This window comes from Oryx dammah, unplaced genomic scaffold (genome assembly GCF_014754425.2).
Source record: "Oryx dammah isolate SB20612 unplaced genomic scaffold, SCBI_Odam_1.1 HiC_scaffold_28, whole genome shotgun sequence".
Taxonomy (NCBI): Eukaryota; Metazoa; Chordata; class Mammalia; order Artiodactyla; family Bovidae; genus Oryx; species Oryx dammah.
In genome coordinates, this window is record NW_024070212.1 from 15,878,530 (window position 1) to 15,905,260 (window position 26,731).

General features: G+C 52.6%; 4 protein-coding genes across 16 annotated transcripts; 3 read left to right on the forward strand and 1 right to left on the reverse strand.

The window, feature by feature from the left end:
- Nucleotides 1-403: 403 nt before the first annotated feature.
- Nucleotides 404-2,868, forward strand: JTB (jumping translocation breakpoint). Its single transcript, XM_040230540.1, has 5 exons — nt 404-1,178; nt 1,324-1,361; nt 1,569-1,651; nt 2,090-2,169; nt 2,549-2,868. The coding sequence occupies exons 1-5, from the start codon at nt 1,096-1,098 to the stop codon at nt 2,703-2,705; spliced, it is 441 nt and encodes a 146-aa protein (XP_040086474.1). The 5' UTR covers nt 404-1,095; the 3' UTR covers nt 2,706-2,868.
- Nucleotides 2,869-3,234: 366 nt separating this feature from the next.
- CREB3L4 (cAMP responsive element binding protein 3 like 4) lies at nt 3,235-8,611 on the reverse strand. Of its 9 annotated transcripts, XM_040230525.1 has the most exons (10): nt 8,134-8,590; nt 7,750-7,930; nt 7,286-7,532; nt 7,026-7,141; nt 4,974-5,066; nt 4,499-4,605; nt 4,313-4,381; nt 4,131-4,215; nt 3,840-3,936; nt 3,235-3,709 (listed from the first exon to the last, which is right to left on the reverse strand). In XM_040230525.1, exons 1-10 carry the CDS (start codon nt 8,220-8,222, stop codon nt 3,516-3,518), a joined length of 1,278 nt encoding a protein of 425 aa, XP_040086459.1. In that variant the 5' UTR covers nt 8,223-8,590; the 3' UTR covers nt 3,235-3,515. The 9 variants fall into 9 exon arrangements, with proteins under 9 accessions (XP_040086459.1, XP_040086457.1, XP_040086456.1 ...); XM_040230523.1 differs by having other exon boundaries at nt 7,026-7,532; nt 8,134-8,594; XM_040230522.1 differs by having other exon boundaries at nt 4,974-5,069; nt 7,026-7,532; nt 8,134-8,594.
- On the forward strand, nt 3,641-15,907 carry SLC39A1 (solute carrier family 39 member 1). 3 transcript variants are annotated; one of them, XM_040230532.1, is made up of 5 exons: nt 3,641-3,729; nt 6,478-6,558; nt 12,613-12,831; nt 12,997-13,127; nt 14,259-15,907. In XM_040230532.1, the coding sequence occupies exons 3-5, from the start codon at nt 12,645-12,647 to the stop codon at nt 14,913-14,915; spliced, it is 975 nt and encodes a 324-aa protein (XP_040086466.1). In that variant the 5' UTR covers nt 3,641-3,729; nt 6,478-6,558; nt 12,613-12,644; the 3' UTR covers nt 14,916-15,907. The 3 variants fall into 3 exon arrangements, with proteins under 3 accessions (XP_040086466.1, XP_040086465.1, XP_040086464.1); XM_040230531.1 differs by lacking the exons at nt 3,641-3,729; nt 6,478-6,558 and adding an exon at nt 11,272-11,906; XM_040230530.1 differs by lacking the exons at nt 3,641-3,729; nt 6,478-6,558 and adding an exon at nt 11,945-12,232.
- A 472-nt stretch (nt 15,908-16,379) lies between these two features.
- On the forward strand, nt 16,380-26,007 carry CRTC2 (CREB regulated transcription coactivator 2). 3 transcript variants are annotated; one of them, XM_040230509.1, is made up of 14 exons: nt 16,380-16,657; nt 19,398-19,499; nt 19,589-19,705; nt 20,291-20,352; nt 20,945-21,013; nt 21,184-21,287; nt 21,400-21,429; nt 21,606-21,670; nt 21,767-21,816; nt 21,929-22,173; nt 22,536-22,942; nt 24,240-24,509; nt 25,022-25,208; nt 25,351-26,007. In XM_040230509.1, the coding sequence occupies exons 1-14, from the start codon at nt 16,505-16,507 to the stop codon at nt 25,569-25,571; spliced, it is 2,082 nt and encodes a 693-aa protein (XP_040086443.1). In that variant the 5' UTR covers nt 16,380-16,504; the 3' UTR covers nt 25,572-26,007. The 3 variants fall into 3 exon arrangements, with proteins under 3 accessions (XP_040086443.1, XP_040086444.1, XP_040086445.1); XM_040230511.1 differs by lacking the exon at nt 16,380-16,657 and adding an exon at nt 16,787-16,940; XM_040230510.1 differs by lacking the exon at nt 20,945-21,013.
- Nucleotides 26,008-26,731: the final 724 nt, after the last annotated feature.

Consider the following 26,731-nt stretch of genomic DNA (forward strand, 5'->3'; position numbering starts at 1 on the left):
TGATCTTGGACAAGTAACAGACTGAGCTTATTCATTAAACAGGGACAATACCAACTGACTCCTCAGGATTACAGAAGAGAATCAAAATGAGCTTAAATTCAAAAAGTATGATATAAATGTGAGGCAACAGAAGAGAACAAAGTATTTTAATGAATATTTCCTTTGCATCTTTCAATCGCAAAGGGTCGGACACGACTTAGCGACTAAACAAGGTCCCATCTGAGTAGAACTGAGTGGGAGCCGAGAGACAGGGGAAGCCTTCACATTCACAGAGTTTCGGATATTGCTGCCCCTTGAGGGAGGAGAAAGTAACAGTTTTGCCTTCATCTCTGGAACGCCAACCCAGCTTCTCCCCTTGATCATCGCTCAAGGTGGGAATGGGGAGGAGTGTCAGAAAATCGGAGGCTTAATTGTGAGTCCTCGGGTTTTATGGAGAGAGGAAAGTCCTGAGAGGGCGGAGTATCGTTCCTTTTCATGTCTCGCCGTTGCCCAGAGGGGCAAACAGGTGACAGCCCAGGGAGATACGGCAACGAACGATAGACTGACCGCCGCCATTTTCTCCGTTCCCGCAAAAGACTACCAGGACCAGAATGCAACGGTGCGCCAAGCCAGTGGGTCGCAACGCGCCGCAGGGAGATCCAACTCCCAGGGAGCAGCGGGCGGAAGACTACAAGGCCCATCAGGCCAGCCGCGGGCCCCCGCCTCCCATCACTGGCCTCCACCTCCCATCACTGGCCTAGCTTCGGAGACGGGCCCGCGCCCAGGATCCTCCGCGCGCAACATGGCCGCGCCGGGAGCGGAAGCGGAGCCGAGGGAATGCTAAGGCCGTAGGCCTCCTCGGCCTTTCGTCAGCACCGTACCGGTCGAAGAAGGAAACTCACGGTCCTACCCAGCAAATGCGTGTTGCCTTTTCTCGCCGTGGCCATGGGGCCGTACGGACAGAGCCTTTAATCTGATAGGCAACTCCAGCATTTCGCAGCCCTGAGTTGGAACCTCTTGGAGGACTGCCGTGTAAGCGCGGACTCTGCGTTCCGATCGAGGCACGAGGACAGGCAGGCAGGTCCCTCTGTCCCGACAGGTGCGACGCAGCACTCCATGCCGGCGGGCGCGGGGGGGCGTGGCCTCCCCCAGGGCCACCGCCTCTGCTGGTTGCTCTGCGCGTTCACTTTAAGGCTCTGGTAAGGAGGGGCTGAGGGCAGGGGAAAGGAGGGCATGCGAGGATCGTATCGTCCCCGTTCCCCGCGTCCCAGGACCGCGGAGGTGGAGTGGGGGTTCCCTGTTTCCTGGTTTCTGACTTTTGCCCGTTCCCCCCACCCGCTGCAGCCAAGCAGAGGCTCCCGTGCGGGAAGAGAAACTGTCAGGTGGGTGATGGTCTGGAACTCGTCACTCCTATAATTTTGTTTTGACATCTTCCCATATTCCAAGAGATGAGGTGGGAAAGGGCAGTACCACGTGGGACGAGGGCCTTCAACAACTGTGCTGGGAAGTTGATGGGCAGAATTTTAGGGGAGAAGAATTGAGGACAGAAATTTCGGAAGTCTGAGGCTTGCATTTCTCTTCCTCTCTAGTGAGCACCTCAAATTTGCCGTGCTGGCTGGTGGAAGAGTTTGTGGTGGCCGAAGAGTGTGCTCCGTGTTCTAATTTCCAGGCTGTGAGTATCTGTTTTCTCTCCCTTTTTTCTCACACTGAATCAGACTGGGACGGTGTGACTGTCTCAGGAGTGCCTTTGCATTGTCTTTTGGCCTTTTTCCTTGACGTCTCAGTGTACGTCCAGATCTGAACTTGTCTTCCTCCTGTTCCTTATCCAAGTTAATGGTGACGTTCAGCTAATAACTGTGGTCTGCTCAGTTTTAATCTAGTAGGCTCCAGAACCTGCCCGTGCCTCTCCTAGGCTGTTGAGCCTGAAGCGTTCTTACTGACACATACTCCTGGTCATGTAAACACCCCCCACCCCCGCGCCAGGAGAACTCCCCATTAGTTCTCTGTTGCCTACCAGCCCCCAGCCATAGCCCTCGGGCAGCTGGTCACGGTGCGCTGCTTCTCCTGCTGCCCCTTCCTAACATGTGCTGTGATGCTTTCCTCCTGGCAGAAAACCACCCCTGAGTGTGGTTCCACAGGATACGTGGAGAAAATAGCATGCAGCTCATCTAAGAGGAGTGAGTTCAAAAGGTAAGTGCTTTTTCTCTTGAATCCTTCTGGATCACTTCCTCCTGTGACTTTAGGTAAACAGTCCTGCCTCTTCCTTTTCTTCTGGAGGTAGCTGGCATATTGGAAAGGGGAGGAGATTTGGAGCCAAATTATTTGAACCCAAGTCCCAGCTCTCCTCCCATGATTTCTTATCAGTAAAATTGGTTAGTATCAGCTCTGTTTATCTCACTAAAAATTAAATATTTGAGGGGGATTAATATATTGTAAAACACGTTAGAAGGCTGACTCTGGTTTTCTCTCTTCCCTTTGGAGATACCTTCATTAGGATGAAGCAGAAGAGAGATTAGAGGGGGAGGCTGTCTGATCTTTTCTGGGGATAACTGTTTCTTCTTGCCCTCAGCTGCCGCTCAGCTCTGATGGAACAACGCTTATTCTGGAAATTTGAAGGGGCTGTCATAGGTCTGGCCTTGGTCTTTGCTTGCCTTGTCATCGTTCGTCAGCGACAGCTGGACAGAAAGGCTCTGGAAAAGGTCCGGAAGCAAATTGAGTCCATATAGCTACTTTCTCTCCTTTCATCTGGGTCTTAGAAACCCTGCCTCAGACAGGAGGTAGAATAAACTGACTTGTGCCCCTGGTTCTCTGGAACCTTGTGGTAGCACCCCCTTTCTCTCATCTTCCCCATCTAAATAATTAATGAGCAGAATAAAAAGAGTAAAATCATTTCCTTCCCTATCTGTAATTTGGTTTGGGGCAGGAAGTCATGGGGTGGTAGAGAGGGAAAGAGGGTAGTGATTTTAGGCCCCAGTTTACCAGGTACCTGTCTTCTTCCTCTTCCACTGCTGCTACTGCTAAGTCGCTTCAGTCGTGTCCAACTCTGTGTGACCCCATAGACGGGGGCCCACTGTCTCTGGGATTCTCCAGGCAAGAACACTGGAGTGGGTTGCCATTTCCTTCTCCAATGCATGAAAGTGAAAAGCGAAAGTGAAGTCGCTCAGTCGTGCCCGACTCTTAGCAACCCCATGGACTGCAGCCCACCAGGCTCCTCCATCCATGGGATTTTCCACTACTTACTTAAAACTGTCAGGATATAGTTTTACCAAAAAAAAGTTTATTTCTTAGCCAAAACATCAGTTTCCCTTTAACCCTGTCCTTGAAGAAATAAAATCACAGATACATAATGAAAGTATTTGAGCTTCCCCCTGATATAGGCCAACTAAGCCATGGGGTACAGACATCAAGGGCATCCTTATGGGATTCAGAACCCTGAGGCCAAAGAGCCCTGAGTGGGAACCCAGGAGGAAGCATAACAGTAGCAGAGCCCTGGATTCTTTATTGTGATTGGGAAGTGAGCCAGGAAGTGTTACAGCTCACATTTCATCTGCATGTAACACAGTTCTGATGTGCCTGCTGGGGCTTGCCCTCCCTCCCACCTTCTCAAGCAGTGTCCTTGTTGAGCTGTTTGCACCCTTGGCCCCAGGTGGCCCCTCCAGTCTGGACTCTACCACTGCATTTTCAGGATTCTCTGTCATGTCCCTGTGAGTCAGAATGTTCCTGGAAATCACTGTGGAGTGAAGGAAAAAGGTCAGTAGAAAAATGCTCCCTCCTTTGGTCAGGGATCCTAGACAGGACAGGGCCTCCCTCCCACTTCTTGATTACCCAGAAAACAGTTCCTTCTTGCCCTTGCCTCTCACCTCCATGAGGCTGGTAATCCTCAGGCCCGGCTTCTGGCAGGCCCTGAAAGGGGCTGAAGCTGGGCAAGATGATGAGAGCCAAGGAGAAAAGAAGGATCTGGGAAGAAGCAAGAGGACACTTGGGTTGTGGGGACCATCAAGGAAGGGAGCAGAGGGCAGAGTGACTAGGGGGCAGTTGAGGTCATCAAAGATGGGCTAGTAGGTCTGTCTAGGAAGTGAGGAGCATAGGGGTGGAAATGTGGCAGAAGGTGGAGGAGGTGACGGGGGAGATGGGAAATAGACCAATGGTACCAGAACACAAGTGCTAGTCTGGGCAGCTTTGTTGGAGGTTTGAACGATAAGCATCTGCAGCTGGCGGAGCTGAGTCACCAGGGAGCTGGGAAACAAGGAACGAAGAGTCAGATCTCTTGGGAACCAGGGCCCAAGAATGTGTGCAGCACACTTCCCCCAACACGCAGACTGTCTTCACTCACATGTTGTGCCTCTCTAGCTCCTGGACTTTTCTCTGTAGTTCCTGGTTCTGTGCAGCACAGGCAGCCACCCTAGGGAGGGCGAAAAGGTAGGATGAGGTTTGGTAATCATTTGCATCCCTGACCTCACCAGCCTTGGTAAGGACAGGGGCCCAGGCTTGAGGCAAAGAAATGTGAATCCAAACATACCTGCTCTCTAGGCCATCAATGTACTCCTTTTTCCGCCGCCGGCTATCCTGAGCTGACTGCTTGTTACGGATTTTCCTTCTGACCTTCTTGAGAACCCTCTCCTCTGCCTGGAGGCCCAGGGTGTGTCAGTCCTGGGCCCTCAGCCTCCTCAAACTCCTCAACTTTGTCCTGCTCTCCTTACTCCTCAGAGGCCTTGATAGGGCTGCAGTATTGGGATACCCTTTGGGGAAGCGTGTTACCTTGGTGAGGGGCAGGTAAGAGGTTAGGGGAATGCCACCAGCTGTCCTGAGCTGACTGCTTGTTACGGATTTTCCTTCTGACCTCCTTGAGAACCCTCTCCTCTGCCTGGAGGCCGAGGATGTGTCAGTCCTGAGCCCTCAGCCTCCCCCAACTCCTCAACTTTGTCCTGCTCTCCTTACTCCTGAGGCCTTGATATGGCTGCAGTACTGGGATACCCTTGGGGGAAGCGTGTTACCTTGGTGAGGGGCAGGTGAGAGGGTAGGGAAACCCCTTCCTGTCCCAGCAGCCGCTTCTCCTCTTCTGTCAGGAACAAAGTTTGACAGGGCAGCTGCTGGGGCATGAGAGAAGATGAGAATGGAGAGAGGGTCATCCCATTCTCAAGACTGTTCCCCTCTCATGCCTCCTGGGGAGTGTTTCCTGTTTGCTCTGAGGAATAACAAACCATGAAATGAAATGAGGGGCAGGGACCTTAATTCAGACAGACTCTCAGTTAAGCCACAGGGACTTCCTGAGGCTGACTAGGGAAAGAGGAGGTGGTTTTGTCATATTTTTTGTCCACAGACTTAGGCCCTTGGCAGTCTGACCAGGCTAGGGAGGAACTATTCTGATGCACGTTTCTGCAGACCTTAGGAGTATCTGGAGAGGATGTGGAGTAACTCACTAAGGTAGAGTTTGCTTAATCTTACAGCAGACAAATGATTCATCTTCAGCCATTAACTTCAATTTGGCAGTGTTACTGTTGCCTGTCAGCCACAAGGAGATCCCTGGGGTGGTGGCTCATGCTCAAGTCCGAGCCCTACTTTGCAGACTGAAGTTCTATTCCCTCTCAAAGAATGCCCCAAAGGCAACCAGACTGAACAGAGTATGTGGGAAGGGTAGATGGTGTCTGGTTAATGTGGGCCCATCAACTGAGTAGCTTACTTTTCTAATACTCCTTTTTGAAAGATTTATACTTCACTTTGTGACTCAAGAGGAAATTGCTTTTTGCCTTCTGATGATCTTTGACTTTTTAGCTAAACCACTCTACCTCTGACTTTTTCTGATGTTCCTTTCTTGCTTCTGATACTGTTTGGTGCTATATTAGAGGGGTGTCCCTCCCAATCCACCTAATCAAAATCTCTGAAAATGAAGCCTAGAGGGTATTTATTTATTATTTTCTTGGCTGTGCCATGTAGCTTGCAGCGTCTTAGTTCCCAACCAGTGATCAATTCCATACCCCCTGCAGTGGAACCCCTGAGTCCTAACCACTGGATTGCCAGGGAATTCCCCTAGAAGATATATTTCAAAACCAATACCAGGGCTTCCCTGGTGGCTCGGTAGTAAAGAATCTGCCTGCCAGTGCAGGAGACATGGGTTCAGTGTCTGATCTGGGAACAGTCCATACCCCCCAAGCCTGTGTCCCACAAGAGAAGCTACCACAATGAGAAACCTGCTCACCACAACTAGAGAGTGGCCCTCACTCCTCACAACTAGAGAAAAGCCTGCACAGCAATGAAGACCTAACACACAAAAAATAAAATTTAAAAAACAAAACAAAACACTAGGACTTCCCTGGCAATCCACTACAAATGCCCTAGTGTTTTTGATGCACACACAAGTTTAGATGCCTCAGGCTTTTTAAGATTCCTTAGCCCAAGATTCTAAGGTGCTTGGCTTGGCTTCTGGTCTCAGCTTCAATTACAGATTTGCAGGGAGGCTAGAACTTACTCCCTGCCTTTTTGCACACAAGTTCTTTTCAGGATAAAGAGAGGAACAGTGTCCTGGGCAAGGCCCCTTCTTCATCCTCACTGCAAGGAACCAGCCCAGCTCCCCTCGGGAAGGTATGTGACGTGTCACACCCCTATGCTGTAACTATGGGCAGTGGGTGACTGCTGAACTATTGTTCCAATAAAAACTGTAATTGCAGTTGCTTCTACACCCTGTGCCCAGTAACCAGTTGGATTCCCAGGCGGCCTATCCCATTTCCACGTCCTGACTCAAAGCTGAGACACTGGCCCTAACTGAGTAGACAGTGCATGCAGGACCAGGCTTTCTCCTGAGCCCTATCCTTGGATTCCCTCACCCTACCCTCTCCTTAACTGAGATATTACCCCCTTAACCCCAAGGGCTTCTGTCTCTCTTGTCCATTCCTGCTCTTATAGTTGCTCACATCTCTCTGGCATTCAGGCGCAATGCCACAAAAACTGGGGCAAAGACAGTGTTCAGCATTGGTTTCCCCTCCCTCAACCCCTTTTCCCCAGTTCTGTGTATCAGAGAGTACTGAGTACAGTGATTCCCCGAGACTCACCAGGGCTGCAGGAGGCGCTGAGTTTACAGTAGCTGCCGTGGGCAGGATGTGAGCATCAGGAGGCAGCTCACTGACCACGCAGGCGTCAGGCACCGCAAATGGTGGGCTCCACTGATCTGAGGGAGACGTAAGTGGCTGGGAGAAAGGATGTGGATGGCCACAGGCTCTGGGCAGTGGCACAGGTTGGGGAAACCCCCTTAACTCCAGGGTTAGGACTGGACCTGGAGGGCCAATGTCCCCTTCCCACAAAGAACACTGACCTAGTTGGATGGAGATGAGGCCTACAGCTGGCCCAGCTTCCCCCTGCATCCTCTCCAGGGTCCCTGCCTCATAGACAACCTCATAGAGGGCAGGGGAACTGGGTGGCTTGGGGGCAGGGGGGCTGTCTGGATGGCCGGGATCCTCAGAGATTCCACTGTCACTGCCGGGAGATGCTTCTGAGCAGTAAACTTGATTGGGGTCAATGAAAAGTTTCAGGAAATCTTCAGGCTCACTCTCTTGAAGACCCTACAGTAGAAGAGGGTGTGAATGTGTATAGGGAAGAATTCTGGAAGTCCTATCTAACGTCAAAACTAGATCAGTTTCAGTCCCTTCTGTCCTTGGACATGAGGGTAGTTACAGCTCATGTCTGTTTTAGGGGCTCTTCAGTAGAAACTGAAGCCTCTTGCACTTCTTACCACAAGAGATGTCTCAACCCATACCCATTCCCATTCATCACACTCACACAGCCGTGGCCCCCACTGCACTCCCAGCCTTGCAGCCCCTGTTCCTGTAGCCTAGTCACTGGAACCTCTGAAGGTGGACCATGGAGTCCCAGCTCCAGGAAAGATCCTGTTGAGAAGACATCTTCTGGAGGCTCCAGACACATGTCCAGCAGGTCAGGGGTACTGAAATCCATGGTTCTGCTGGGAGGCATGGGGGAGGGGGCGGCAGTTGCAGGAGAAGGAGGGCTCTCCCCCTGCCCCACCCCAGTTTCTGAGATCCTCTCCCTTTTCCATTTTGCCCCTTTCTCCCCTGTGCAGCCCCCTCAAATGTCACTCCAGCAATCTCTCCTTCGGCCTTATCCCTCTGGTTCAGACCCACAGGCACCCCCCCTGGGTATTATTACCTGTTTCGAAGAGCCCAGCCCTGCCAAGCCAGCCTAGCTCGTTGATGGCCCCAAACAGTACACCTTTTCTTTCTTCCAGGATCTCGCATCCTGGACCTGCCTAGCCAAACCCCGCCCCCAGCTTTACACTACAGAAGTGGGTTGTACCCAGCCAAGAGCCACAGTAGGGGAGCAGTATCTGGAGCAGTGATTAAGAGGCTGAGTGTCCACAAACCGGATTTAAGACATCAGCCTGGCCCCTTCTGCCTCAGTTTCTCCTAGTGACAGCAGATCTTCCTGAGGGTTTGACGGCTCCTCAGGGAAGGCTAGAGATGTCTGTGAATGGAGCACACGACGCTTGGTGCTGTTCTCTAGCCGTCAGTGTTACAGACGGGAGACTACAGCGGGGCTGGAAACGGGAGAGAAGTGTCCATAGGACTGCCGAAGACTGGCCAAGGCATCCCTCCCCCACTCCATGGCGCTCCTCCCCCAGCTGAATCCGGTTGGAAGCTAAAGAGGGGCTGTGCCTTGAGCCCACGGGATTACCGTCTGGAGGCAGGCTCCGCCGTAACTGGTGGGAATTGGCTGTCAGAGAGAAGGGGAGAGAGGCCAATGCAGCCAGAGCATTTATTTGTCTGGCAGGGATTTGGTTCATGAGAAGGAGGGTAAGAGCCAGACGATTTACAGTAGGGAAGGGGGTGGGGTGAGGGGAAGTTCCGGGAATGTGGGCAGAGGCTTGGTTTGGTTTCACTTGCCACGTGACTCCGAATCTAGGCCGGGAGTAAATAACCAGACAGCGCTTTGACTTTGGAAAGTCGCGCAATCGTGGGTTGTCCAAATCCATAATCCATGCATTATGCTATTGATAAAGAACAGCAGTTGTGTATACATACTCACAGGTTAACTAATGGAGGGACAAAGGTCTAGAAAACTGCAAAAGGTTAAAATACTCGGATGTGGTTTGGGAGTTTGACTAATTTTTTGCATATAGTTACCAGTAATAGTATGCAGTATGTATTCTGCATTTGTATAATTTACAGTTTTACCAAAGAGGAGACAGATAACATGACACAAATGTAATAATACCAAAAGTTGGGACATTTTGCAGTCATCTAGAGACTGATGGCCCAGGAATTCACTTTGAATAAAATAATGGGGACTTCCCTGGCAGTCCAGTGGTTGAGACTTCCTGCTCCCAATGCAGACAGTGCAGGTTCAGTCTCTGGTTGGGAAGCTACAGTCTAACATGCATTTGGGCATGCCCTCCCCCCCCCCCCAATTTTTTTAATGGAGCTATTCTGATTAGGTATGATTTTCATCTGCCTCCCAACAGTACTTCAGATAAAGACTAGTTCAGTGAATAAACCACACAAATTTGGGGCATATATCTGGAGAAAACCGTAATTTGAAAAAGATACATGCACCCAAATGTTCACTGCAGCAGTATTTACTACAGGCAGGACATGGAAGCAATCTAAATACCCATCAAGAGAGGAAAGGATAAAGATGTGGTACATATATACAATGGAATATTACTTAGCCATAAAAAGGGAAATTAATGCCATTTGCAGGAACGTGGATGGACTTTGAGGTTATCATACTGAGTGAAGTAAATACAAATATCATATAATATCCCTTATATATGGAATCTAAAAAAAAGGTACAAATGAACTTATCTACAAAGCAGAAATAGAGTTACAGATGTAGAAAACAAATTCACCATTTCTAGGGTGTAAGGGACAGGGAGGAGTAAATTGGAAGATTGGGATTGACACATGCATACTACTCTGTATAAAATAGCTGGAACTTCCCTGGTGGTCCAGTAGTTAAGACTCTGCTTTCCAATGAAGAGGGCACAGGTTCGCACCATGGTCAGGGAACTAAGATCCCACATGCCTCAAGATATGGCCAAATAATAGATAATAATAAAATAATAGATAACGAATCAGGACCTACTGTATAGCACAGGGAAATCTACTCAATGCTCTATAGTAAGCTATATGGGGAAAAAAATCTAAAAAGAGTGGATATATGTATATGTATAATTGACTTTTTTGCTGTGCACCTGAAACAAACACAACATTGCAAATCAACTATACTCCAATAAAAAATTTTAAATCATAATTTAAAAATAAATAAAAATAAAGCACAGAAACTTGGGATGTGGATTCAGAATTCAAATGGGTATTCTTCCTGTGAAAATTTAAATAGGTTGAAGGTAAAGAGAAGAATAGGGTCTAATCATTATTGAGTAACTGATATATGGTCAGGCATTTTTATGTTACCCATATAATTCTCAGCAATTCACAGCTGGCAGAGGGAAGTTAAACAATTTTCTCAAGATTACTCTTGTTGACTAAAAAAAATTGCTCTATCTAAAAGCTCAGAATTATGTTTTATTTGGTGGTCTTTCTGAGGCCTTCAGGCCCCGGAGGCAGCCTCTCAGATAGCTCTGAGGGACAACTCCAAAAAGATAAGGGAGGAATCAGGATACATAGTTTTTGCAACAAAGACCAGGTGTTCAGAACATCAAAAGATTACTATTAATTAAAGAAAACCAGATATCTCAAGTTAATGAATTTAGCACTTCTCTGTGTATGGAAAGACATTAACAGTTTGCGCTCATTGAAATTATTTTGATTTGCACCTTAGCTATGTGGGGACACTATCCTGTTCTTTCCCATCTTGAGTCCCCTCAGGGGTTACTTTAGGGAGGTGGCTGCAGTGACTAAGGGCTTGGCAGCCGGGCAGCCCATTCCTCTCCATTTTGAGTTCCCTCTGGGCTCACCACGCAGCTGTCCTGGCTAGATGGCTTCAACATCCTTTGTTTACTCATATGGCAAGCAACGTTTTTCGTTTATACTTTGTAAGTAGCTGAACCAAGATTTGAATGACTTGGTTCATTCAAGGAACAGAAAACAGAAAAGAGGCTGATGCAGCTGGAGGGAGAGAAGATAGAGAGATCCTGGTGAGATTGGAGAGAATACTGGCCAGCTGTCCTGAGGCATGGTGAGGATAGACTGGGGTGTGCGGAGAGAAGCTCCTCATCAAGTGGGGTTTCAGCAACCCCTGAGAGGGGTCCCACCACTTTACCCACTTGAACAGGCAGAAGGCTGCACACATCAGCTCCCACCATTGGCATTTCAAGAAATACTTTGCTAGCCCTCCCTTTCGATTCTTGTCTTTTTTTCTTCCTTGTGGGTGCTAGCAAGTGAAATCAAGCAAGGAAGTCAGTCTTAGGAATGGAATGCTTTCCCTTTGGCGCCCTGGTGCCCAGAAGGGGATCTTGGAATCTTCTAAAAGAGATAAGAAGACTTTGGCCCAGGACCAGGCAGATATCCTCAGAGATGTGGAAGGCGGAAGACTTGGGAATGCGGGGGTAGGGTATGGAGCATCATCTTTGCCCGCGGAGAAGCATCTAGCTTTCTCTTTTAGAATCTTCAAAGGATCGAAGCCTTTGTAGGCCAGTCAGGTCCGCGGGTCTGACCATCACTGAGACCAAGGTTCTCAGATCTAGACGCTCTCTGAATTCCTTTCCCTTGCTCGACCCCCCCACCCACAGCTCCGCACTCCCCCAGATCGTCCACGCCTCCGCCGGACTCTGGCTGCCGACCTCTGATTGCTCCTAGCTCACGTCACTCCCAGCCTGGCCCCGCCCTCCAGGCGCTGTCATTGGTCACTGGGGGGCCGGTACGCGGTGGACGCGAGGGGAGGGGGAAACGAAGGGGAGGGGGCGGGAATTCCCGACTCGAGGCCGGAACCAAGCGGATGCCTTGTAGTGAGACCCTCCAGAGGTGAGTGCTGGCTCCCAGAAAGCGGGATCTGGGTCGGCCACCCAGACCTCCCCGAGCCTGAGAGCCGGAGTCCCAGCTCTCGCATTCTTCTTCAGCTTCCCGGCACTGTGGTGGCCTCAGACCCCGCCTCCCAGAGCCCGGACTTCCAGACACCGCCCTCAGTTGTTGGGTCAGCCCGTTCCGGGACCCCGGACTCCTAGGGCCCCTCTTTGGTCTTCTGTCCCGACATCCCAGCCCGTGCCTTGCAACAGTCGCTCTCTACTTTCAGAGGGATGGCGGCGCTGGGGAAATGGGAGCGGGAAAGCACCCCAACTCGCCCTGTTCAGGTGGTCCACGAAGCTATCCGTGACATCTCTCCTTGAACCCTTTTCGCTTCATCCATTCCTTCCTGGAGGGGGCGGCTGGCATCTACTTTGCTTAAAGGAGCCCAGCTCCCTAGTTTTCTGGGCGCCTCATGTGAAAGAGTAATGAGCTATTCACACAGTCCCCAGACCTCAGTTTCCCCCTTGCTAGGTCCCTGAATAATTCACTTGAAAGGGGTAAAATAGGGGAAAGAGGAATAGCCTCAGGTCAGGAGTGGATGAGTCACCCTGGGATAGGAAAGGTCAGAAAGTGGCTGGGATGAGGGAGCTGCATTCTGCGGGCCACCCTTCCCTTTTCTTTGATCCCATATTCCCCTTGTGACCCACTCACTCTATCTTCCTAGGTCTGAGAGTCATTGGAGCTACCGCAGCCACCATGGGGCCCTGGGGAGAGCCAGAGCTCCTGGTGTGGCGCCCCGAGGCAGCAGCCTCAGAGGCCCCAGTGCCCATGGGACTGGAGGTGAAGTTGGGGGCCCTGGTGCTGTTGCTGGTGCTCACCCTCATCTGTAGTCTAGTGCCCGTCTGTGTGCTGCGGCGGCCGGGAGCTAACCCTGAAGCCTCAGGTAAGCCTCTCCTTTACCCTGTTCCATGATGCTTGGCTTAGGGAAGTCCCTGGGGTTAAGAAGTAGACCTAAGGGGGGACAGCAAGAGTGACTATTGCTTTGATTGGGTAGTGGGCCCTAAAGGGGGTTCATTTACTGATTCCTCTGTGTTCCACTCCTGCCCAGCCTCCCGCCAAAAAGCCCTGAGCCTTGTAAGCTGCTTTGCGGGCGGTGTCTTTCTGGCCACATGTCTCTTGGACCTGCTGCCTGACTACCTGGGTGCTATAGATGAGGCCCTGGCAGCCCTGCATGTGACGGTGAGCCCTGGCCATCTGCATGTGACCCTGAGTATGTGGATATTCAGTCACACACCTCCAGGAGAGGTGGTTTGTATGGATCTGTTTGTGTGTCACTCTATGACTATACGAGGACTCTTGGCCTGTGACCCCATGAGCTGTGATTTTTAGTCACAGAGCAGCACAGCTCTGTGGGTTCTTACGCCCTCAGTCCTTATGTGACCTCTGTGTACGCTATGAGACAGTGTGAGGAACCTTATTGCCAGGTGCATGGTCTACTTTGTGGGTGTCTCTAGTTCCAGCTTCCAGGAAGATAATAGCACTCCAAGAATCATCTTTACCCTCTCAGCACTTTCCTGAAGGGTTGGAGATAGAGGTCCCTACCCTACAGGCCTGGGATGGGTAGGAGGCAGTTTCCAGGGACCTGGTGTTTCTATAGCCCAAGGAAGAAGGATATGGGGAAGATCATGTCCAAGGCACAGAACAGTCTTATTGGAAAAACTGAGACAGTTGGAGGAACTGAGGAAGTAACACTGACTGTAACCGTTCATGTCTGTGACTGAGTGACCTGTGTCTTTGTGTGACTGTGTATAAGCCTGATTGTCCCTGTGACAGTATGTGGCTTAGTGTGTGAGCACTTGGGAAAGAGGGCCAGTGTGTGGCCTACATGTCACACTTTTCTACATCAGTGACTTTCAACTGGGGGTGATTTTGCCACCTTTCCAATCCACCCCCCTCCTACCCCCCAGGAAACATTCAGTAATGAAATATTTTTGGTTGTCCCAACTCAGGGAGGGAGGGCTTGCCTTGCTACTAGCATCTAATAAGTATAGGCTAGGGATGCTGCTAAACATCCAACAGGGCACAGGGCAGCCCTCTACAACAAAGAACTGTCCGATCCAAAATGTTAATAGTACCAAAATTGAGAAACCGTGGTTTCCATGTAACACTGGGAGTGACACCATAATCTGTCCGACTGTGTGTCATTCTCAGTCTGTGGTACCAAGTGACTGTATTTTTGCATAACTGAGAGTGGCTTTGTGTTTGTGTGGGACCCCAGGTCTGTGTAACTGGGACTAAACCCTGCATCTGACTCTTCCTCTCCCTTCTTGGCCTGTCTCCTGAACTCCATGCTGTCCCCTCTGCCCGCAGCTCCAGTTCCCTCTCCAAGAGTTCATCCTGGCCATGGGCTTCTTCCTGGTCCTGGTGATGGAGCAGATCACGCTGGCTTACAAGGAACAGTCGGGACCACCACCTCGAGAGGAGACAAGGGCTCTGCTTGGAACAGTGAATGGTGGGCCACAGCACTGGCACGATGGACTGGGGGTCCCACAGGCAAGCGGAGCCTCATCAGCTCCCTCAGCGCTGCGTGCCTCTGTATTGGTCTTCTCGTTGGCCCTGCATTCAGTGTTTGAAGGGCTGGCGGTGGGGCTGCAGCGAGACCAGGCTCGGGCCATGGAGCTGTGCCTGGCTTTGGTGCTCCATAAGGGTATCCTGGCAGTCAGCTTGTCCCTGCGGCTGCTGCAGAGCCACCTGCGAGCACAGGTGGTGGCTGGCTGTGGGATCCTCTTCTCATGCATGACACCCCTGGGCATTGGACTGGGTACAGCTCTGGCAGAGTCAGCTGGGCCACTACACCAGCTCGCCCAGTCTGTGCTGGAGGGCATGGCGGCTGGCACCTTTCTCTATATCACCTTCCTGGAAATCCTGCCCCAGGAGTTGGCCACTTCTGAGCAGAGAATCCTCAAGGTCATTCTGCTTCTAGCAGGCTTTGCCCTGCTCACTGGCCTGCTCTTTATCCAAATCTAGAAAGCTCCAAGACAGGCAGGGAAGGTTGGGTACCACGTGCCCTTGACCTCCCTCCCCCTCTCCCAGTGTGTGGGGAAAAGGAAGGAGTGGGGAAGGGAGGTATTGAGGGCTAAAAAGTTCTTTGGGAGATAGGCTTGGAGCCTTTGAGACTGTTTGTCCAATGAGAGGAAATTGGGCAGACAAGAGCCTGACCCCCAGGCCCAAGGGACAAAAGATGGTCAGGTCACTAGAGATATGATTAAGGGACATCAGGATTAGGGAAGACAGTGAGTGCTAGTATCAGGGGTCAGACACTACACGTAGGGACAAGCAGATACTTGTAAGGCTGGAAGTGAGCACCCAACCGCTGTGGGGGGATAGAGGCGTGGAGAAGGCATAGGCTGAATTGGCAGTCCTATTCGTTCTAGCCCATTTCAGCCCTCTTTCACTTGGAGTGGTCTCCTTCTACTTTTCTTAGTTCCTACTTTCATATCTATCTTCCTCTTCCCTTCTCCCAGGGGACTAGTGCCAAATGGCCTCTTCCTGCCAGTTTTGGTACCTCCTCTGGCTTCTCCAGTCCTGCTCACTACTCTCTTTTTAAAGTGCCAAATAAATCCCCTCCCTCTTTCTCAAAGCACAAGTGAAGGTGCTGAGCCCTGGCCAGCACATCAGTGGAAGGGGTCTCCTTGTTTTAGTCCCAGATGGTGAGCTGTGGTAGAAATGTTTGCTGAGCTGGGGTTGGGGGCATGTTGGCAGAGTTACCACCCCCCCATTACTGTGCTGCACCCTAGGAATACTGAACATGCACACGGTGCCCCAAGCCTAGATGATAAACACTGAGCTGCCAAAACTTTTTTTTATACTAGAGGATCCCAAGGGGGAAGGGGAAGGCTCACCCCCAGGGTTATTTTTGGGGGAGGGAGGGCTATGCATAGGGCCATATTCTCTAGAATCTATTTTACTAATTGACCTGTTTTGGGAAATGTTACCCAAATAAAACAATTTTCTATACATATGTTCGGTATCTGATTCATTTGTCTTGGGAAAGGGGTGGGCACGTGGAAATCTGAGAGAGTCTGAGTTTCAGATGTTTAGAGCTGTTTTAATATGCTTGGTCTTACTGTCTTCATTCAGGCCCCTCTAGTCCCTTTCCCAGAAAATGACCAAAATTTTCCTCTTGTCTCTTCCTGCTTCCCTCCCTGTCTCCACCCCTTCCTTTTCCTCCCGTTTTCCTTTACTCTCTTTAAACCCTCGCCCTTCGCATTTGTAGGCTCTGGACCAATATAGAACTACATTTCCCAGTTTGCCCTACGCAGGGAGGAACCGAGAGGGAGGAGCAAAATCCCCGGGTCCCGGAGTCAACAGGGCTGCTGGGAAATGGTGTCCGTTTCCTCTCTCGTATTGCGTGACTGGGGCTGTTAAAGAGTCACGAAAACAAACTACAATTCCCGGCGGTCCTCGCGCGCAGCAGGTCAGGGCTAGGCTGGGGCCGGGTTCGTGGTGCTTGCTGAGACGGCGGCGGCGGCTACGGCTGGAAGAGCCGGGCCGGGGCCCGCGGCGGAGGCCGTGGCTTGTATTGGGAGGGTGGCGGGGAGGGACGGGGGAGGAAGATGGCGACGTCGGGAGCAAACGGGCCCGGTTCGGCCACGGCCTCAGCTTCCAATCCGCGTAAGTTTAGTGAGAAGATCGCGCTGCAGAAGCAGCGTCAGGCCGAGGAGACGGCGGCCTTCGAGGAGGTGATGATGGACATCGGCTCCACCCGGGTAAGGGGCCGCCTCGGGAAGCGGGAGCCGAGCAGAGCTGTCCCAAAGCGGGGAGCCGAGAGGCGGGGCGGGGGCGGGAGCCGTAGCGAAAGAGGCGGAACGCGGCATGGGCACGGGCGCCGCCGTCTGGGAGGCGCGGGTGGAGGGTCCGAGGGCAGGAAGACGGATTTTGCGGGAGGAGGTAGAAACTCCTGAGAGGTTGGAGAGTTTGGGAACGCGGAATAAGTGAGGCAGGAATGGACACGGAGAGGAGATGGTCCCCGAAACCCTGAGGAGTTAGGAGGTGGGTGGTCCTTGTGCATCTCTGATTGAGTTCTCTCAGGGACTCAGCATCTTCGATATTGGGTTACGGGGCGGGCGGGGGAAGGTGGCCTGCTTGCCCTAGTCTGGCTTCTCTGAACTGGTGATCTCCTCTTATATGGTCTCTCTGCCTTGTTGCGCTACTCTCGGCACTTAGTGTCTCCGGGAAAGGGCCCCATGAGTGGTTTGAACTGGGTATAGTGGGGCAGGAAGTCCCCTCCTGCGTCCCGTCCCTTTGCTTCCTTTTTCAAATACTTCTTGTGGTTTCCTGACGTGAATGAAGGTGAGGTCCATTGCTCACAGACTGGCGCTTGGTATTTTGCCCTGGTCGCCTTGGAGGAGAGATAGGGCTTTGGATCTCGAAAGGGGGTAGGTAACCAGTAAGCTATCAGTTATGTGGAACCGATGCTTTGCTGAACTTTCTAGGGAGATGGACGTTTGGGGGGTTAGTTATGGGGTGCTTGGAGGGTCTTCTGTGGGGAGGAAATATTCATTCCTACACAGTTCCAGAAAGAAGGCATCCTGGCAGAATTGCTTCTGAAGCTACCTAGACCCCTGCTACCCCCATCTTGGTGTCTTGCTTCCCAGGGCTGCATATCAGGGAGACGTGGGGTGGGAGTTTGCCCAGCTGGTATGCAGTCCTAATTTAGGGACACATTATTCTCAAACAGCAGGTGAGGATATTGCAGTGATCCCTCCTGGCTGGGAGTTAGAAGGAATGTAAAGCTTGATGGATGGCCAAACATGAATACCACATTTCAAAGTTCTTTCTGCTGGTCTGACTGCCTTTGATTGAACCTGTCTGTGACTGGGACTCTGGTTGTATTTGTCTGTGTGTCTCCCTTACCTCTGTTAGTCTTTTTTGTGCTTTTTTACTTTTTTTGAGTCTCTAGAGACCATGTGTCCTAGTTTTGGGGAGTCAGAGAAAGTTAGGTGGGGAAGTAAATTGTGTGTGTGTGCACATAATCCCCTCTAACTGCTATGAGACTCATGATCTAACTGTTGACTGCTCCCCTTTAGGAGCTTTTGATCAAGGTGGGGCAGAGACAGGAAGGTGGGCAAGAAGCTGACCTCCAGCTGACAGCTTGAGGCCATGCCCTCTGGACTGTGACTCCAGCGGAGGAATGGTGGGATCTAGGGCTAGTATGTACAAACAAAAGCTCAAAAGCTGGACCTTCTTTCTTTGTGGTGCTTCAGTCTGTCCCTTCAACTCACCTTACCCCTGTTGGGTAACTTCTCTTCTGCACATAAAAAACCTAGGGCATACATGGTCTGTGCCCGGAGACCTAAAACTAGAGATTAGAGACTTGGAGTTCAGCCTGTTATCTGGCCAGCTGGGAAGTCTCATCTGAGGAAGATATGGCCTGTGGGACCTATACTACTGAGGAGCTGGGGTTATCGTATATATGAGTAGTGGTCTTAAAGTGGACCAAAGGTCACTATAGTGCCCACTGAACTCGCTGGACTGACCTCTTAGGAGAGTCAATTCTGATGTTGGACTATGCACAACAGCATGAGCCATGGAAGCTCTTAGAATTTACCACTGATCAGCTGCCTTGGGTCTCCTTGTTTGGCCGGTGGCAGAGGCTGAGCCTCAGAAGTAGATGCTCATCTCTCACAGAGGGACATGAGATCTTTAGGAAGACTAAATCCATGCCAGGCTGAGGGGTGTGGTGTCTTACTCCAGTGCCAGACACATCTCCCCGAAGTGGGGATGAGGCCAAGGAGGTAGCTCTAGGCCAGGCTGCAGTAGACTACTGCTTCTCCCCGCCACACACCCCCATTCTGCAGGCTCCCCTGCCTACTTAGGGGCTTTAGGACTAGGTAGAAGAATGCTTATTGGTCTCAGCTCTGTTTTTCCGGGTAGAAGAGTCATCATTTAGTTGTTCTATTTTTGGAGGCTCTGTGTAGCCTTCCTGAGGCTGGGCAAATGGCAGAGCCCAAAAGCCTGTGCCTACCCTCCAGAGCCAGAAGGAAAGAGACTGGCAGTCATGACTCTATGGCATCCACCTGTGACCCTTCTCTTGTCTTCCAGTTAGTCCTGTACGCATCTGGAAGGGAAAGCAGAGTTGCCTAATAGTCACTCTGCCCCAGGAATTAACCCATGTGATTAGCCTGGGGGCTCCTGGCAGCCCCTCAGGAACTCTGTTTAGACTGATGCCAACTGGGACAGGCCCTGAGTAGAGTGTTAGGCTCTCCCTGGCAGGGTGATGCCAGGCATAAGTGATAGCATGGATGGGGGCAGCCTGCAGAAGAGCTAGGGCAGATTGTTTGTACTGGGTCTCAGTGGGTCTTCCCCCCAGCGGTGGCTTTTCTTCTGGCAGGTCTCTTGAAAGCATCAGCAATAGTAACGTGTCCTGGAGACAGGGATGGCAAACGTGGCTACAGGAACAGTGCTCAGGACCCTCCCTGACGTTCCCATCTGTCCTTCATGTCTCAGTTACAGGCCCAAAAACTGCGGCTGGCATACACAAGGAGCTCCCACTATGGTGGCTCTCTGCCCAATGTGAACCAGATTGGCTGTGGCCTAGCTGAGTTCCAGGTGAGTGGACGCTGGCTTGCAGGGTGTCAGGGGTGGAGAGCAGGCTCTCAGGGGGCTTCCTCCATTGACTCGCCTGTCTCTTTTGGCAGAGCCCCCTCCACTCCCCTCTGGATTCATCTCGGAGCACTCGACATCACGGGCTGGTGGAACGGGTGCAGCGAGATACCCGAAGAATGGTGTCCCCGCTTCGCCGCTACCCCCGCCACATATCCTTCACCGAGGGGCTGTGCAGTCTGGCAGGCGGTGGGGTGGGGTTCCTCAGGAGCTCATGGTGGGAAAAGGGACTTAAGGTGCTGTCCAGTCCCATTTTGCAGAAGCTTCTTTACCCAGTCTCCCTGAAAAGTGACGTTTGGCCCCTGTGTCAGCGCTGGCTCCTGCGACAGGGAGCTGTCCCTCCTGTGGTTGTGCCCGCCATCTCTGGCTGGCGCTGACCTTCTTTACTTCAGCTTGCTCTTTGCTGCTAGATACACAGCTCCCTGACAACTCTTGCTAGGGTTTTGCTTCCCTCCTGCTCACATTTGTTTGTGGCTTTCAATCTCAGAGACCGTCACAACAACCTGTCTCCCCCAAAGGCTGCTTAGACATTCGTCTATTTTTTCTGACTCCATTAGGCCCGATTCCCTTTTTTCTCTTCCATTCTTTGCCCTTATTTTTGCCCATGTAGAGGAGGAGGAAAAAAAAGGTGTTTGTTTCTTAAAACAACTCATCTGCTGCCTCCATTATTTTTGTCTTATCTGGTCTCTCTTCCACTCATCCCCTCCTCACTTTTTCCCTTAACTGGTGCTCTTCACATTGACAGCTCTCCCTATAGTCCTGCCTATTTATCTCCTCCCCCGGAGTCCAGCTGGCGGAGGTCAGTGTCCAGGGCAGGCAGGATCTCCTGCCCACTCTCTGACTTGTCTCTGGCTGGAGCTAGAGTTGGGTCTGGGCCTGCTCGGCCAGGCTTTCAGCCTCCTCCCACAATGGCAGGGCTGGGAGGGGTGGGGGTAGGTGGAGTAATGGGTCAGAGTCCAGTCTTGGCCATGTTGACACGGATGGCCAAGCCTCCCTGTCCAGCCAGGGCAGGACCAATGGTAGCTGGGGTGTGTGTGTGTGAGGGGGAGGGGAGACGGGCAGGGTGGCTGCCTCCTATCAAGAGTGGGTGCACTCAGATTCTAAACCTCTCCCTTGTCCATCTTATCCCTAATATTCATACCCAGCACATTTGCTAGGCTCTAAGATTCCTATTCAGCTTGTCCTGGCAGATAGAAGTTGAGGATTTCCAGATTTTAGTTTGTTTGTGGAGAGGGTTCACGGATCACAAGTATCAAAAGGATCAGAAAGAAAGAGGCATGATCCTGGGTACCCAGCCCTCTTGGCTGCCCCACATTTCCCCCTCTTCCTCCAGTACCTGTCTTCTGGTCCTTATGAGCCTTCCTCCTCATGACTTTGTTTTTCCATCCCAGGACAATGCCCTGGGGCAATTTCCCTGCAGAGAAGGGGCAGTTGTTTCGACTACCATCTGCACTTAACAGGTGATGGCCCTTGCCTTCTTTAGGCCACATCTCTCCTTATCTGTAGCTTCTGGGGCCCTGTTCCCCCACCCCACCCTCTCCCAGCCCAGCTAGTGTTTTCCCCTACTGAGCAGGGCACGAGGAGCAGGAAGACTGTCATGGGTGCCAGCTCATCTCTGTTCTCCTCACAGGACAAGCTCTGACTCTGCCCTTCACACAAGTGTGATGAACCCCAGCCCTCAGGACACTTATCCAAGCCCTGCACCCCCCAGCGTCCTGCCGAGCCGCCGTGGAGGTAAGCAGCCATGTCCTAGGGTGAGGTCAAGCCCTGGAACTTTTGTTTGAAGCAGGTAGGCCGGTGGGCACACAGTCAACTCCACCACACACAGCCACTCCATCCTTTGCAGGTTGTCTGGATGGCGAGATGGACTCCAAAGGTATGTGTTCCTCACCGCATTCGGTATGTGGGGGTACTGAATGCCAGAGAATTTCTGGGCTGGTGTTGGGGGTTTCGTTCAGAGCCAGGGAGGGGTCTCCCTCCTGCCTGCATCTGATTCCTGTCCTGCCTTACTGCCTTCTCCAACCCTCTCATCACCAGTCTTTCTCTTTCAAGTCCCTGCTATTGAGGAGAACTTGCTAGATGATAAGCACTTGTTGAAACCGTGGGATGCTAAGAAGGTAGGCATGGCCCACTGTCCCTCTTCTTTCCATGGAGCAGGTCTTCAGGGTTCTCCCCTGAGCTCTGTCCTCATCTGCCACCTTCTTCCTCCTCAGCTGTCCTCGTCCTCCTCCCGACCTCGGTCCTGTGAAGTCCCTGGAATTAAGTAAGTACTCTCTGAGGTCAGCTGAGGTGGGGAGGGCTGTAAAGGGAACTGTGGGCTGCTGGGCTCTGCTCTTTGCTGACCACTGCCTCCATTTACATCTTGTCTTTCCCAGCATCTTCCCGTCTCCTGACCAGCCTGCCACCGTGCCTGTCCTCCCACCTGCCATGAACACGGGAGGCTCCCTACCTGACCTCACCAACCTGCACTTTCCCCCACCGCTGCCCACCCCCCTGGACCCAGAGGAGACAGCCTATCCCAGCCTGAGTGGGGGCAGCAGTACCTCCAATTTGACCCACACCATGACCCACCTGGGCATCAGCGGGGGCCTGGCCCTGGGCCCGGGCTACGATGCTCCAGGTGAGTGGCCCTCCTGGCTGTGTGTCCCTGGGGTGCTGTCTAGCTGGAGGGACAAAGGGGTGGGAAGCTCAAGCACCTAGGATTTTCCTGTGGCTGCCCACACCCCACCCTTCATCCGTCTCCCCCTAGTTTCCCTCACTGCAGTCATCTGCCAATGAGAGCTAGTGAGTGTGGCTGTTCCTCAAAAGAAGATGGAGAGCAGCCCCCAAGTGGGCAGTGCCAGTCTGATTGTCAGGGACAGAGTAGGGAGGACATTGTGTTGCCACTTTCATAGTCTGGTCACTGCTACCCATTCCAAGCAGAAAGGGGCCCAGTTCCCATCAGTAATGTTGGCATTTCTGGTTTTTTGTCTGTGCCTACAGGACTTCATTCACCTCTCAGCCACCCATCCTTGCAGTCTTCCCTAAGCAATCCCAACCTCCAGGCTTCCCTGAGCAGTCCTCAGCCCCAGCTCCAGGGCTCCCACAGTCACCCCTCACTGCCTGCCTCCTCCTTGGCCCGCCACGCACTGCCCAGCACCTCCCTGGGGCACCCCTCGCTCAGTGCCCCGGCCCTCTCCTCCTCTGCTTCCTCCTCTTCCGCTCCCTCTCCGGCTCTGGCGGCCGCCCCTTACCCAGCGTCTGCCCCTGGGGCGCCCCCCCGCCACCGCCGTGTGCCCCTCAGTCCCCTGAGTTTGCCCGCGGGCCCAGCCGACGCCAGAAGGTCCCAACAGCAGCTGCCCAAACAGTTTTCGCCAACAATGTCACCCACCTTGTCTTCCATCACTCAGGTATGCGTGGCTGCCTTCCCTAATGTCTGTCTTCCCCTCCTTCCTTCTGCCAAGTTCTCTCCCTCCCACCCTGCTTTCTTCCAGTACCTCTTCTCCTTCACTCCTGGTGTTATCCGACCCCCCATCCCCTCCATCCTCTACCAGTCCTGCTTGGATCCGTCTTGTTTCCTCTTGCCTTTAAGAATGCAAACCCTGGGGTTCAGCCTTCTAATTTCAAATCCTGGCCCCACCTCTTAGCAGGAGTCTCCTTTGATGTTTACTTAACCCCTGTGAGCCTCAGCATTCTCACCTGTAAAGCCAGGCCAGCACTGTAAGAATCAGAGGCAATCACATGCGGGAAGCGCTCGGCACCATGCCCAGCCCAGCTGCACACTCACTAAAGGACTGCTGATCCTTTCCCTTTTCTCTCTCTTTCTGGTTCCTGTCCTTCTTTTCTTGTCTGTCTTTTTTCTCCTGCCTCCATCCTGCCCCACTCCCTCTCCCATCTCCTCACTTTCCTTCTTGGATTTCATAGAGACTGTCAGGTGATGGATCCCAGTCCCTTCATTTTACAGACGACGACGCTGGGGTCCAGAGGGAGAGTGACTTTCCCAAGTTTACACAGCATGTGAGGGAAGAGTTGGGACCAGAACCCCACATTCTTGGTTTCGGGCTTCTTCCTCGATGCTGGCGTTCTTAGCTCTCCCCTCCTTGCCTGCCCTTTCCCCCTTTTCTGCTCTCTGCTCCTCTTCTCCTTTCACCCTGATGCTCTCTTTTCCCTCTCCTCCATTCTAGTTTCCCTTCCTCCTTTGTTGTTCTTCCCCGGAATGTGTGTTCTGTGTTCCATCTTTACACAGGCCCCCTTCTCTGTAGGAAAGGCTAAGGCCAGGCCAGCAAGGGCTCTGCTCTCCTGGGACTTGGAGGGAGCCTAACTGCTAGCTCCTTTCACCCTCCTTCCTCTCACAGTCCCTCTGGCCTCCTCAGGGCTTCAGAACAGTTGTCAAGGTCATTGTCGTGTGGTCACTAGCTCGTGAGGTGTCTCACAAGTAGCTGATGACTGATAGTAGAGTACCCCGGTTTAAGAATCGTTGACTCCTGGAGTAGATTCAGAATTATCCTTGTGTTAAGCCCATTCAGTCTCTTGCATTCCAAGATGCTTTTCTGAGAGTAGCTGTACCTCAGCGATGCCCAATGGAACGCTTTTGGTTTTGTGTTGAGGAGGGCTGCAACTGAAGAGGGTGAGAAGCCCTGACAAAGAGTTCCTCTTAAGGGGCACACTGAGGGGTAAGCTTCTCCCTTTTTGCTTGCCTCTCCTCAGGGCGTCCCCCTGGATACCAGTAAGCTGCCCACCGACCAGCGGCTGCCTCCATACCCATACAGCCCCCCAAGTTTGGTTCTGCCCACCCAGCAACCCACCCCAAAGCCTCTGCAGCAGCCAGGGCTGCCCTCTCAGGCCTGCTCAGTGCAGCCCTCAGGGGGCCAGCCCCCAGGCAGGCAGCTGCAGTATGGGACGCTGTACCCACCTAGCCCCAGTGAGCATGGGCAGCAGTCTTACCACCGGTCGATGAGTGACTTCAGCCTGGGGAACGTGAGTACCTGGGCCCCTAGCTCAGAAGCAGGGGAGGGGATGGAGGTGGGTCAAAAGAGCCTGACTGGTACTGAGGGGGGCACTCTGAACTGGAACATCTAGGTGGGGAGAGCCTTCTTTCTTCTCCCCAGGTAACACAGTCCCATCAGCTTAGGGCTCCTCTCTCCCTGCGTTTGCCCCCACCCCTGCCCCTCTGCCCCAGCTCACTCCATGCAGCTTGCTCTTCGGTGACTGCTGCTCTGACCCATTGTCCTCCCGGCACCTGCATGCCCTGTCCCAGTAGGTATGGGGCCCTCACTTCCTCTGGGCCTGTCTTCTCTTCTGTCGCTGTGCTTGTTGCCGTTTCCCTCTATCTCTGCTTTTGTTCCCGCAGTGTGGGAGGTGAGGTGGGGTAAAGAGAGGTGTATGAAGACTACTGGGCAAGGCGGGTGTGTGAGCAGTGCTCGGCAAAGCCAGGCAGCAACACCCTGCTCTGAAGCCCACTTACTCCAGGCTTGTCTGTGTGTCCATAGCTGGAGCAGTTCAACATGGAGAACCCATCGACCAGCCTGGCGCTGGATCCCCCTGGCTTTCCTGAAGGGCCTGGCTTCTTAGGGGGTGAGGGACCAGTGAGTGGCCCCCAGGACCCTCATGCCCTCAACCACCAGAACGTAACCCACTGTTCACGCCACGGCTCAGGGCCTAACATCATCCTCACAGGTGAGAGGTGTGGACGGTGACTGAGGATGGGAGGAGGGCGGGATACATTGGGTGGCGCAGCAGGAGACTGGGGGGTTGAGGGGGCGGTCTTGGAAGAGTTCATGAGGCGTGGGGGCCTCACTCATCTCTTCCGTCCACACAGGAGATGCCTCCCCAGGCTTCTCCAAGGAGATTGCAGCGGCCCTGGCCGGAGTGCCGGGCTTCGAGGTGTCAGCAGCTGGGCTGGGGCTGGGGCTGGGGCTGGAGGAAGAGCTGCGCATGGAGCCACTGGGCCTGGAGGGGCTCAGCATGCTGAGCGACCCGTGCGCCCTGCTGCCTGACCCGGCTGTGGAGGACTCGTTCCGCAGTGACCGGCTGCAGTGAGCCCACCTCGGCGCCATCCCTCTTCTCGGCCCTGTCCCTCGTCACTGCCCCTTTCCTCCCTTCCCCCTGGCCAGTAGAGATGCCACTCTCTGCCCCCAGATCCTCTTTCTGACATGAACGAAGGATCCCAAGAATGAGAAAAGGCAAGGGGTTTTTTTCCAGGTGGCCCCTGAATTCTGCACAAGTGGGGGGGCCTGGGGGACCTCAAGGGAGGGCCTAAAGCACTTGTAACTTTGAATCGTCTGTCTGGAGGTCAGAGCCTGTTGGAAAGTGGGGGTAGAGGGGAGCCCCGGAGGCAGGGCTTGTCCGGATGCCTAGGGGTGGGCAGTGCCAGCCCCTCCTCACCACTCTTCCCCTTACAGTGGAGGAGAGAGCCAGAGTGGATATTATTTTTTATTAAATATATTATATGTTAATAAAAAAATCCTATTAAATCCTTGGTGTGGTTGGCTCCTGTTTGGGATACAGCTGGGGATCAGGGGAGTTCTTGGGGACATGAGTCTTTTTGCCTGCTATGCTTTTTTTTTTTTTTTAATTTGGCTGTGCCAAGTCTTAGTTGCAGCATGTGGGATCTTCATTGCATTTGGGGCATGTGGGATCTAGTTCCTGATTAGGGATCAAACCTGGGCATTGGGAGCATGGAGTCTTACCCACTGGAACACCAGGGAAGTCCCCTATTATGCATTTTGCATCTTCTCAACACCATCTGGTTTGTGGAGGGGCCCCCAAAGCCTCAGAATTTGTACTCAGCACCGGACATAGGGCTGCAGGCTGGGTGCAGGCCCCGTGGCAGCACAGGTGCCTTCCCACCTGTCCAGGGCCTTGCTGTGGTATCGGGGACAGGGGCTTTGACTGCTGCTGCTCTTCCTCAAACTTGAGACGCTGGCAGTGAGTCAGGAGGTGAGAAGGTGACTGCTGGTTGAGCTCTCAGCTCTGGATATTTCTGGTAGAATGACCCCACCTCTCCCCAGGCGTATCTGGCCTCAGTGCTAAGGCTTCCAAGGAGAGAGGATTTAAAAACTATTGAGGCCAGATAGTAAGCCTAGAGGACCTGGAAGTTTGATATGCCGGGCCAGCCTCTGACCCAACGCTTCTGATTCTCATTCTGCCCCTCACTGTGCATGAATTCACTTCACCCTCCCACTCTTCACTCACTCATT

Bases quoted from the DNA above. Each gene is read 5' to 3' on its own strand.
- JTB (XM_040230540.1), top strand. From the start codon at position 1,096: ATGCCGGCGGGCGCGGGGGGGCGTGGCCTCCCCCAGGGCCACCGCCTC. The intron at 1,179-1,323 runs GTAAGGAGGGGC...CACCCGCTGCAG, and splicing joins GCGTTCACTTTAAGGCTCTG to CCAAGCAGAGGCTCCCGTGC. The intron at 1,362-1,568 runs GTGGGTGATGGT...CTTCCTCTCTAG, and splicing joins GCGGGAAGAGAAACTGTCAG to TGAGCACCTCAAATTTGCCG.
- CREB3L4 (XM_040230518.1), bottom strand. From the start codon at position 8,222: ATGCGAGATCCTGGAAGAAAGAAAAGGTGTACTGTTTGGGGCCATCAA. The intron at 7,931-8,133 runs GTAATAATACCC...CATGCCTCCCAG, and splicing joins GGCTGGGCTCTTCGAAACAG to CAGAACCATGGATTTCAGTA. The intron at 7,533-7,749 runs GTGAGTGTGATG...CTTCTACTGTAG, and splicing joins GCAGTGGGGGCCACGGCTGT to GGTCTTCAAGAGAGTGAGCC.
- SLC39A1 (XM_040230530.1), top strand. From the start codon at position 12,196: ATGGGAGCGGGAAAGCACCCCAACTCGCCCTGTTCAG. The intron at 12,233-12,612 runs GTGGTCCACGAA...CTATCTTCCTAG, and splicing joins CCCCAACTCGCCCTGTTCAG to GTCTGAGAGTCATTGGAGCT. The intron at 12,832-12,996 runs GTAAGCCTCTCC...ACTCCTGCCCAG, and splicing joins AGCTAACCCTGAAGCCTCAG to CCTCCCGCCAAAAAGCCCTG.
- CRTC2 (XM_040230509.1), top strand. From the start codon at position 16,505: ATGGCGACGTCGGGAGCAAACGGGCCCGGTTCGGCCACGGCCTCAGCT. The intron at 21,014-21,183 runs GTGATGGCCCTT...TTCTCCTCACAG, and splicing joins CTACCATCTGCACTTAACAG to GACAAGCTCTGACTCTGCCC. The intron at 21,817-21,928 runs GTAAGTACTCTC...TGTCTTTCCCAG, and splicing joins TGTGAAGTCCCTGGAATTAA to CATCTTCCCGTCTCCTGACC.